We start from the raw sequence: 9,626 nt of genomic DNA, 5'->3' as shown, positions 1-9,626 counted from the left end.
TGGTTTCAAAATTTTCATTTTTATTCCGCTTTTGCCTACTTCATACAGAACACCCACCCCCTCCCCTTCATGAAACACCTATAGGAGACTACACAAAAATTAGCATCCATGGTAGAGCTCCAAGGGAAAACTCACTTTGGCATAACCTTAAACAGGCTGTTCATGTCATTCCAAAATTTCGCACAGCAAATTGTAAATGACTCATTCCCATGTATCCCAAACTTGGTTAGCAGTTCCTGCTGTCAAAGGTGGCACAACCAGCTATTAGTTTATTAGTTGTAGGGACAATTACTTTAAACACAGATCCAGGTAAGTTTGGATGACTGCTGGAAACTGACATCCCTCTTGTCAGCCTACAGCCTGTCTGAGCTTCCTCAACACCTCCTCTGGACTGAGAGAAGAGTCCACTTTGATGACTTTGTCTCTGGACCTGGACCCCTAAAAAATACAGACGAAAGGACTTAAACGATATATGATACAATGGGATAAAACTTTGCTCACCCTAAAAAAAGAACCTTCTTACTGTGACAGTGCACCATCATGAAGCCACAGAATGAATGACAATGACAATTTGGCCCAATTTGGCAGCTTAAAGGTTTAGGAGCACAAAAAACAAAGTCAGTGTCACTCCTCTATATGGTCCTTGCTGCATATTTAGATCTAATAATAAGGTATCTATATAAAACATATATTGTGTAATACATTTACATTTTCAAAGTACACATGTGTACTTTTGGGTACAAAGTTAATTTACACCCCTGGAGCTGACACCATTTAAAATTCTCAGTGCACAGGACAAGTCACACTACAGTAATGGCTGTTTAGTGTTACGACCACTATCGAGCTCGTTCTTCAAACCCTACCATACCCACAACATGCAATCTCTGCAGTGAAGCCCCCAACAGACAGTAACAGTGACACAGTGCCATCTACTGCTGCCTGCTTACAGCTGCTTACACATACTCAATGCAGTATAGAATGTGAATACTGTGGTGTAAAAAGTGTTTTTGCCCTTCCTGATTTGCTATTTTTTGTATGCTTGTCACACTTAAATGTTTCAGATCATCAAACAAATCTAAATATTAGAAAAACACAACAAGTAAACACAAAGTGCAGTGATTTCTCCTTAAACCTAATAACTGGTGCAGCAACAACTTTATCAACAACTCCCTTAACAGCAACAACTGCAATCAAGCGTTTGTGGTAACTGGCAATGAGTGTCTTACGGCGCTGTGGAGGGGTTTTGGCCCACTCATCTTTGCAGAATTTTTGTAATTCAGTCACATTGGAGGAGTCCTGAGGCAGCAAAACAGCCCCAGACTATCCCACTACCACCACCATATTTTACTGCTGGTATGATGTTCCTTTTCTGAAATGATGTGTCAGTCTGATGTCAGATGTCATGGGATGCACACCTTCCAAAATGTTTACCCTTTGTGTCATCAGTCCACAGAATATTTTCCCAAAAGTCCTCAGGATCATCAAGATGTTTTCTGGCTAAGGTGAGATAAGCCTTTGTGTTCTCTTTGGTCAGTGGTATTTTTTTCTTTGAACTCTCCCATGGATGCCATTTTTGCACAGTCTCTTTCTTACTGTTGAACAATGAACACTGACCTGAGCCTGCAGTTCTTTAATGTTATTCTGAGTTCTTTTGTGTTGTCGATGTGCTCTTGGAGTAATTTCGGTAGGCTGGCCACTCCTAGGAAGCTTCACCACTGTTTCATGTTTTCGCCATTTGTGTATAATGGCTGTCACTGTTGCTCACTGGAGTCCCAAAGCCTTAGAAGTGGCTTTGTAACCCTTTCCTGATATATGTCAGTGACTTTGTGTCTCAGGTGTTTCTTTAGATCGTAGCATGATGTGTTGCTTTTTGAGATCCTTTAGCCTGCTTCATTTTGTCAAACAGGTTCCATTTAGTTGATTTCTTAATTCAACAGGTCTGCCATTAATCAGGCCTGAGTCTGTTTAGTGAAACTGAACTCAGCTTTCAAAATCACAGCTAAGTCATCATTTAAATAGTTTAAATTACTTTTTCCACACATGACCAGATAGGTTTGGATAACCTTTCTCTATTAATCAATTAAATCACCATTTAAAAACTACATTTTTTATGTACTTAGGTTATCTTTGTCTAATATTAAAATGTGTTTGATCATCTGAAACATGTAAGTGTGACAAATATGCAAAACACTAAGAAATCAGGAAGGGGGCAAACACTTTTTCACACCACTGTATGTAGTGAGATATGTACATGAGTGACAGTTTAAGTAAATATTAAGTGAGAAATGCTTAGTGACAAATGTCAATGTATACAGAAATACTCAAGTGTGTACTGAGATTGCACCAAGATTCCACTTATAAGTTTCAGCAACCTTGTCCAGACACACGTGACTTTTCTTCAGGCCCAGAACCTCAGCCAGGTAGCGAATAAGCTCAGCATTGGCCTCTCCATCTGTAGGTGGTGCTGAGATGGCAACACTTACTGCCTCTGTAGAAACTTCTGAAAGCATGGCAGAAGAGATAGCAGTGTGATTTGTGTTTCACTTTGTTCATGTCAACAATTCTGTTATACAAACACCTGTGATGCTGCTGTGTTTGGAGCCGGGCTTTGCATGAACTCTTATGGTTACAGCACCACTTTTGTCTTTGGTTACTGGACCACAGGCTTCTGCTACGGCCGCTCCTCCACAACCTGCCAGCTGTTCTTTCACCTGGTTTAACAGCACAAAAGAGCTTAAGTCAAACATTACTGGCTCTTTACATGCTTTTTCCATTCCTTTTCTACCTTTAAGTCATCTTACAGTAAAACAATTGGGAATCTAGAAATAGCTTACACCATGAGTAACACACTTGACAAAATCTTCAACCTTCCTTTTTGATTTTTCCTGCAGATCATATGAGCTTTCTAAGCTTATAGGGGAGTTTGTTCACAAGTGTTTTTATAGTAGTGACATTATCCAAGTCTCTCATGCAGCTGATACCAGACATTGCATTTAAATATCCTGTTAGGAACATTACAAAAGACTATAACACACCACCATCTTCTAGCTTCATTATTTGCCAGTCTTGATGCATGCTGAATCATCCAGGTACAGAAATCCAAAAAAAGTGGATTCTGTTCATCTGGACGTAGCGTTTTCAGTGGGAGAAACATTTCATAACTCATCCAAGTGACTTCTTCAGTCTGAGCTGACTGCAGGTTTCCCCATCAATGTAATCTTGTAACAGATTTCAAGTTTTACACTTTTACTACTGTTTACGTTCACTGCTGCCACATTGGATCAGTAACACGGGGTTGGTGGAGCTGCTCCTTCTTTCAGAGTTGGTCATTCTAGCTGTTGGGACTGGAAACTCAGAAATTCCATTCTAATCTGGAGTAAGTGGAGTAAGTGTGCTATCACCACACAGCTGTGGGGAAGTGTTTCTATGGCGACTAAAGACAGTAAAATGAAGAGTGAAAACCCCTGCTGTCTGCATCAGGTAGAGAAACAGAAAGGATAGAAGACTAGAAATTCAATCTCAGAGAAAAGCTTACCACATGAAAACTAGAAGTTGTATAAGAAGTATTCTGTGGGAGCAGCAGCAGCAACTTCCCAAGTACAAAATACACATTTTTCACTTCTCCAGTGTGTATTATAAGGACACAGTTCCAGTATACATGTTCAACAGACAGACAATAGACAGCATGTTCTTCTTCTTTTCATCCTAAATATGGGAGCTGTTCTACCTTTTTGGTATTTGTCTGTTCATGAATTAGTAAAAACAAAAAACAAAACCTACTTTTGTAAGGGTTGAATACTACGACTAATACTACCAATACTACTACTACTACTAATAATAATAAGATATTGTGACTTAATGCTGTTGCACTGGCACACTTAATAACAAAGGTCGCAATAAACGAAGAAGCCCTGCACTCAATCTTTAAACTCCTTAAAATTCAAATCAAACAGTTTGGACCTTTAGCATAAACAATGTCCATCAAAAAGCTGGTTGAAAGAAGTACTTACTTTACTTTAATTGACTCATATCAATGAGAAAATGAAGTAAAAAAAAAAAAAATCTATATACACAAAAGTGGAATAACCGCTCTTACCTTTTTGGGCATTTGTCTGTTTCTGGAGTAGTGCCTTCTGTGCAGGGCGACACCGGGCAGAGGGGCTCTGTACCGGCAGCTGAGCACCAGCACAAGGTTGGGTAACGTTACAGCCTTTAAAGTGACAGATCTAGCCCGCTGCAGAGACGGTATAAATTTAACACGGTAAAGACAAGCTACGGCAAGACCTGAACAGGAAAACATCTACCGGCTACTTGTTAGCTTGCTAGCTTTTTGATGAATTTCCGGTTTTCAAAATAAATTCTTCCGCTTATCACAATCTTAAATTATGAGTTGTTATAAATGATAATAAATGTATAGATTTTTTTATACTTACATTTTCTGCTACTTATCAAAGAAATGCATAATGGGGCTAGTTGGCTTACAAATGTAAGCATTTAATTCATACCAGAGCCAGAGAACACATTTATTTAATAGACTTGCATATTTTAGCAAAAATAAATAATATTTTAAAAAAGTACGGGGTGGTGCGACACATACGTCCTGTCTTGCTCTTCCTTCCTGCAGCACAATCTGTGCTCGTGTGTAATGGAGGACCAGGAGTGACAAAATGATTTAATTAAATACGCCATTAAATAATTAAATGTTTCATTAATTAATTAACATTTGAATTTGTTAATTAAATAAATAGTTCAATAATGAATTAAATGCCCATTCATTTCATCTAAATGCTAATTCACTTCATTAAATAAAATATATTTATTTATTTCTAATGTTATCTAATTAATGACACATTTAATTAATTATTTATTTGCTAGTTGCCAGGGAATCAAAACCTTTATCCTTAGAGATTTTGGGGGGGCTCCCATTAAATGTAGTTTCTTTCTTTCTTTCCTTTTTTTTTTAACCACACATGGCTGAGTGCTGAACAGGGGTGAGTGCTTGATGAGATTGGGAAGAAACAGGAAGAACCCCCCAGTAGAACCAGAGTCAGGGAGGGGCAGTGGGGGTTGAGGGTGAGGGGAGGAACACTATCTGAACACTGTTACAGAGGCTATAAGAGATATCTTATCAAGCATTATTGTATCCTAATTGCCCCTTGGGGATAAATAAAGTCTCTCTGATTCTGATTCTGACTCTGATCCAAGTTATCAACTCCATTCTTAGTGCCTCACAGTCTGTCTTTTTTAAAGCTTGATGTTTGATATTTGCACTTTATTGATCAGGCTGCCGCCACAATGGCTCTCATATAGGCTCCTGATTCTGACCCAACTGTCTCTGTCTCTTGCTCTGTTATTTTTAACCAGTTTGAACCTGTGAATCCGGCGTTCATATAGAATGTAATTCAACATATTGAGCCTTCAGGTTCTCCCCATGATGTTGTTCCTCTTCATCTCTCGGAGGCTCTGTATAGTTTAGTGCAGTTGGTTATTGCCATTATTAATATCAGTTTGTGTTCTGGTTTGGTCCCTTCAAACTTTAAACATGCAACAAAGCAAAACCTGGCTCGACCAAACAGTGCAGTAGTTAAATCTAGCTTCTTTCATTTAAGGCGGCTGGCAAAGTTGAATCCTCTTTTATGATGTCTGGGCTGGATTACTGTAATCCACTTTATTTTGAAGTTAGCCAGTCTTCCGTCTTACTTTTGTTCAAAGTCTCACTGAGTGTCTTTTGACAAGAACATGTAAAATTGAGCAGCTCTTGCCCCACCTTACCTTCGAGCTGCTTTAGCCTGACACTCTTGTCCAAGCTCTTAGGTCATCTGACCAGTACATATACAGAAATCTAAGCAGAACCTCAGAGTGTACAAAGCGTTCTCTATTGCTGCCCCTAAGTTACAAGGGGCAATAAATAAATTGCTTTTGCACAACAATAACTTGTGTTGCCCATCTTTAAAAGTCATCTTAAAACACAGTTATAATTTTTGTCTTGAGATATTGACTTTATTACTATGTGTATGATGTTATGACCTTATTTTTATTGTATTATAGTTGATTGTTTTTGTTTTTAGTGTTTTGAAGATGTTTTTAATTGATGTTTTTGCGTTTTTATCATTTTCCTTAATTCTCTATGTAGCACTACAACACATTTTGATATGTCAGGAAATAAAATTGGCATTGCAGGCACTAACACTATTCCCTCACAGCAAAGGTCCTTTGTCAGAGGTTGGGGCGTAGCAGTCAGCTTTACATCAGCATCCTTTCTTGCTGATTAATATTTACTTTAGTCTGCTTAAGCTGTAAAAGTGAACAGTCACTGTTTGGTAGACGAGGCCAATCTAATCCAATTAAATCTGCTGTACTGTGCCAGACCAGGAAGATCAATCTTGTAAATTCCATCCTTCTGGATCCAGTTCATGAAGTAATTTGCTGGGTCATTGACTGAGGCTCTTATTAAAATCTGTCCTACTTAATAAGAAAGCCTTTAAGCATTTTATTTTAAATGGAATGACCACGAAGTATTCTAACAAGTTTTAGGGAAAGACCTTGTTACTTTACCTTTAACTTGTCCAGTTACTTTTGAAGCTAAGAAAGTAGTGAACTGTATAAAAATGGCTGTAATTCCTAATATCATAAAAATGCAATAGTCCTCCAGTCCACATACTGAAGTATCTCGAGTGAAGATTGTGAACGCTGAGTTGCCCCCAATGCATCCATAAGAGTGCAAATGTGTGTGTAAAACTTAGAAAGGCTGCATCACACTCATCTGATCAAAAATAAGTGATCAGTGTATCCAAAAGCACAAAGATTCGCAACATAGATTTAAAATTCTAACTGGGTAGCCACCAGCTAGTATTGAAGCTGCCAACTCTACAATCCTCCACCTCAGGAAGAGCATAATGGGGCTATTATGCTTGCTATATTGCCTGTGTCGCACATCAATTTTGACATCACATCATGTGTTGTGTGACAAAATCACATTTTGTAATCTGGCTTTGTGTCCGCTGAAGCTGGGTTGAAGACAGATGTGTATGATCGAGTCAGCTTTGACCAACTTTTTAATGATATTCCAGTGCAGAGACAGGAACATACAGATACACAGAACGAGATGTTGGAAAAGTTTGAAAATTTGAAAAAACTTAATTACGGCAGGTAAACTACGGCCTAAGATGCCAGCATCTAACTTTTAAACACCTGTATTCAGACTACTCATCTGCTTAATCTTTGAGCTATGCAAACCACCCTAATACCCATCAATAATTTCTTTGGGCACATCCAGATATAACTGACTAAAATTGTTCTTCAATCCATGAAATGTTATTTAGTTTAGCAGTTTAGGTGTGTTGGACAGGAGGGTTTTTATTTTTATTTTTATGTGCTTCCTGCTTCTACAGTGTGGTTGACTGCCTCAAAAATGACATTCATGTCATCACCATTACACAGGATTAAGGACGTTCCCCATTGCTTGAATACATACTTATTTGTGAACATATTTTGCTTTTGATTTTTGATGTTCTGACTTCAAATCAAACCGATGGCCCCTTATGAGCAAGCATTCATGACAGTAGGAGGGAAAAACTCTCTGTTAACACGAAGAAACCTCCAGGAAAACCAGGCTCAGGGAGACCAGCTATATCCAGCAAATGGCTGAGGGTGAGGGGAGGGATACAATATAAAAGACACACTGTGGAAGAGAGCCAGAGACTAATAATAACTAATCATTAAATGCAGAGTGGTGTATAAACACTAAGTGAATCAAGAAAAGAGGAGTGGAAGAAACACTCCTAATGAGCCCGATTGCAACAACTAAACGTTAATGAAAAAGAAAAATTTACCAGTATAGGAGAAATATGCTCTCTCTTTTTTGCCCTGTCAGTACTCTCGCTCCAGCATTTTGGAACAAATAAAGGTTTTTCACAGTTTTTAGGACAACTACAATAGTCCAGTGTAGAAGTAATAAATGCATGAACTAGTTTTTCAGGATCTCTCTGAGATGGGATGCTTCTAATTTTAGAGCAATGCACAAATGCATGAAAGCACCTGCATATTTGCACATTGAAGTACATATCTTGGTAAAAAAAACAAAAACAACAACCAGTGACTCAAAGATTCCTCACAGTGTTGCTGGAGGCCAAGTTAATGTCATCAGAATAAATACATTTGTCTGAAAATCACAAAACTGCAAAAATAACTGCAATACAATACAGCTCTCTGACTTCCCTGAACAGGGCACTAATGTTCATGGTCTTTAGGCTCAACATAGCAGAAGAATGCAGAACATCCAACTACCTTGTGGTACATTTCATGATTTCCGACAGTAATATCGATAAAATCCATTCACGATTTTTCCATAGTTTCATCTAGATCTGGGTCAGAGAATGGCCATGTCTGTCTCTTTCTTTTCCTTGTCCTCCTTAATCTTGTGCTTCCTTCATTACTTAATCATGATGCTTAAATGCATAATGATAGCAGTGCTTTAGTAGCCGAGTAGGGAAGCAAAGAAAGAAAGAAAAAGAAACGAATTATGATTCATGGTTGTAAAGCTGCAGGACTTTCACATCATCACAGAGAAAACATCTTATCAAGCATCTCACACTAAGTCAACACAACTATCACATCACCTCCTCCTCCCTGTCTCCATTTCCTTTTTCACTGGCCACCCATATGCCTCTTTCAAAACCCCCTCCACGCCCATCCCTTTTCCCATCCCCAGCCCACGCCCCAGCCCTTGCTCTCCCCTTTTGATGAATAAATGGCGTCTTCGTGTGTGTATTGTACAACAGAGGTGGACTGTACCACTGTGAATGTGGCGGGAGGCTTCAGGGAGGAGTGCTGCAGTGAGAGGAGAGGAAGAAGGAGGAGACGGGGCAGCTAGTAAAATCCCTCCCAGCCCTAATCCCTCAGTCGTGCCTGTGTATGTTGATGCTCTTTACATTTTTAGGGCAAAAAGACTAGACTAGATTTTTTCAGGCTACAAGTGAATTTTAAAGAAAGATCTGGTGTGTGACTGGGAGCTTCAACTCGTTTTGTCCTGGTAAGAGAAGTCATTTTTCTGAATGTTTCTTTATGTTATTGACTTAGATTGGAAGAGCTTTACGTTTTGTTCATTTTAAAAAGTAAGATTTCCAAATATAGAAATTTTCAACTGAGGTTTGGACTAAAAAATACCGTAGCAATCTTTTTAAAATGTTTTTATTGCATTTAATATGAAATATTACAATTATCCTCTTCTTGGTATAGTTATTTTTCTTTCAGATAAACTGAAACACAATCACTTACAGTACTCCTTCAAATTCCAGACTGAGCAGCACAAACACTCTATTTATTTCATAATTTGTATGTAAAATATGTGCATGTACTACATGACACCACCTTGTGGCTTTGGACTGTTTTAAATGCTCAGTGTCAGTACAAAGTTATCAAATATTGTTTTCAAGCTTGGTTTGCATTGGTTATACATAAGCTATACAGGTGCAACACACATACACAGACATCCTCTAATTAGTGCTAACAAGGAAACTAATAAGATACTAGAATTTTACTATATCTATCTATCTATCTATCTATCTATCTATCTATCTATCTATCTATCTATCTATCTATCTATCTATCTATCTATCTATCTATCT

The 9,626-nt window shown here is 38.3% G+C and overlaps 2 protein-coding genes across 2 annotated transcripts in view; one reads left to right on the top strand and one right to left on the bottom strand.

The window, feature by feature from the left end:
* cunh15orf40 (chromosome unknown C15orf40 homolog) lies at nt 1-4,338 on the bottom strand. Its single transcript, XM_005747893.1, has 4 exons — nt 4,097-4,338; nt 2,579-2,711; nt 2,373-2,500; nt 1-438 (listed from the first exon to the last, which is right to left on the bottom strand). Exons 1-4 carry the CDS (start codon nt 4,298-4,300, stop codon nt 349-351), a joined length of 555 nt encoding a protein of 184 aa, XP_005747950.1. The 5' UTR covers nt 4,301-4,338; the 3' UTR covers nt 1-348.
* Nucleotides 4,339-8,865: 4,527 nt separating this feature from the next.
* Nucleotides 8,866-9,626, top strand: part of LOC102195558 (synaptic vesicle glycoprotein 2B-like) — a 42,181-nt gene continuing 41,420 nt past the window's right edge. Inside the window, exon 1 of the mRNA XM_013914586.1 lies at nt 8,866-9,031. The gene's annotated coding sequence lies outside the window, so the exon portion shown is untranslated. The remainder of the gene's footprint in view (nt 9,032-9,626) is intronic.

Source organism: Pundamilia nyererei, unplaced genomic scaffold (assembly GCF_000239375.1).
Source record: "Pundamilia nyererei isolate P.nyererei 1_Seehausen unplaced genomic scaffold, PunNye1.0 scaffold00208, whole genome shotgun sequence".
Taxonomy (NCBI): domain Eukaryota; kingdom Metazoa; phylum Chordata; class Actinopteri; order Cichliformes; family Cichlidae; genus Pundamilia; species Pundamilia nyererei.
Note: the sequence above shows the minus strand (reverse complement) of the source record. Positions and strands in the feature narration are given on the sequence as shown.

Excerpts from the sequence above, each read along its gene's own strand:
- cunh15orf40 (XM_005747893.1), bottom strand. The coding sequence starts at position 4,300 with ATGTTTTCCTGTTCAGGTCTTGCCGTAGCTTGTCTTTACCGTGTTAAA. Across the intron at positions 2,712-4,096 it reads ACAGACAAATGCCCAAAAAG|GTGAAAGAACAGCTGGCAGG; the intron begins GTAAGAGCGGTT and ends CTGTTAAACCAG. Across the intron at positions 439-2,372 it reads GTCACGTGTGTCTGGACAAG|GGGTCCAGGTCCAGAGACAA; the intron begins GTTGCTGAAACT and ends TGTATTTTTTAG.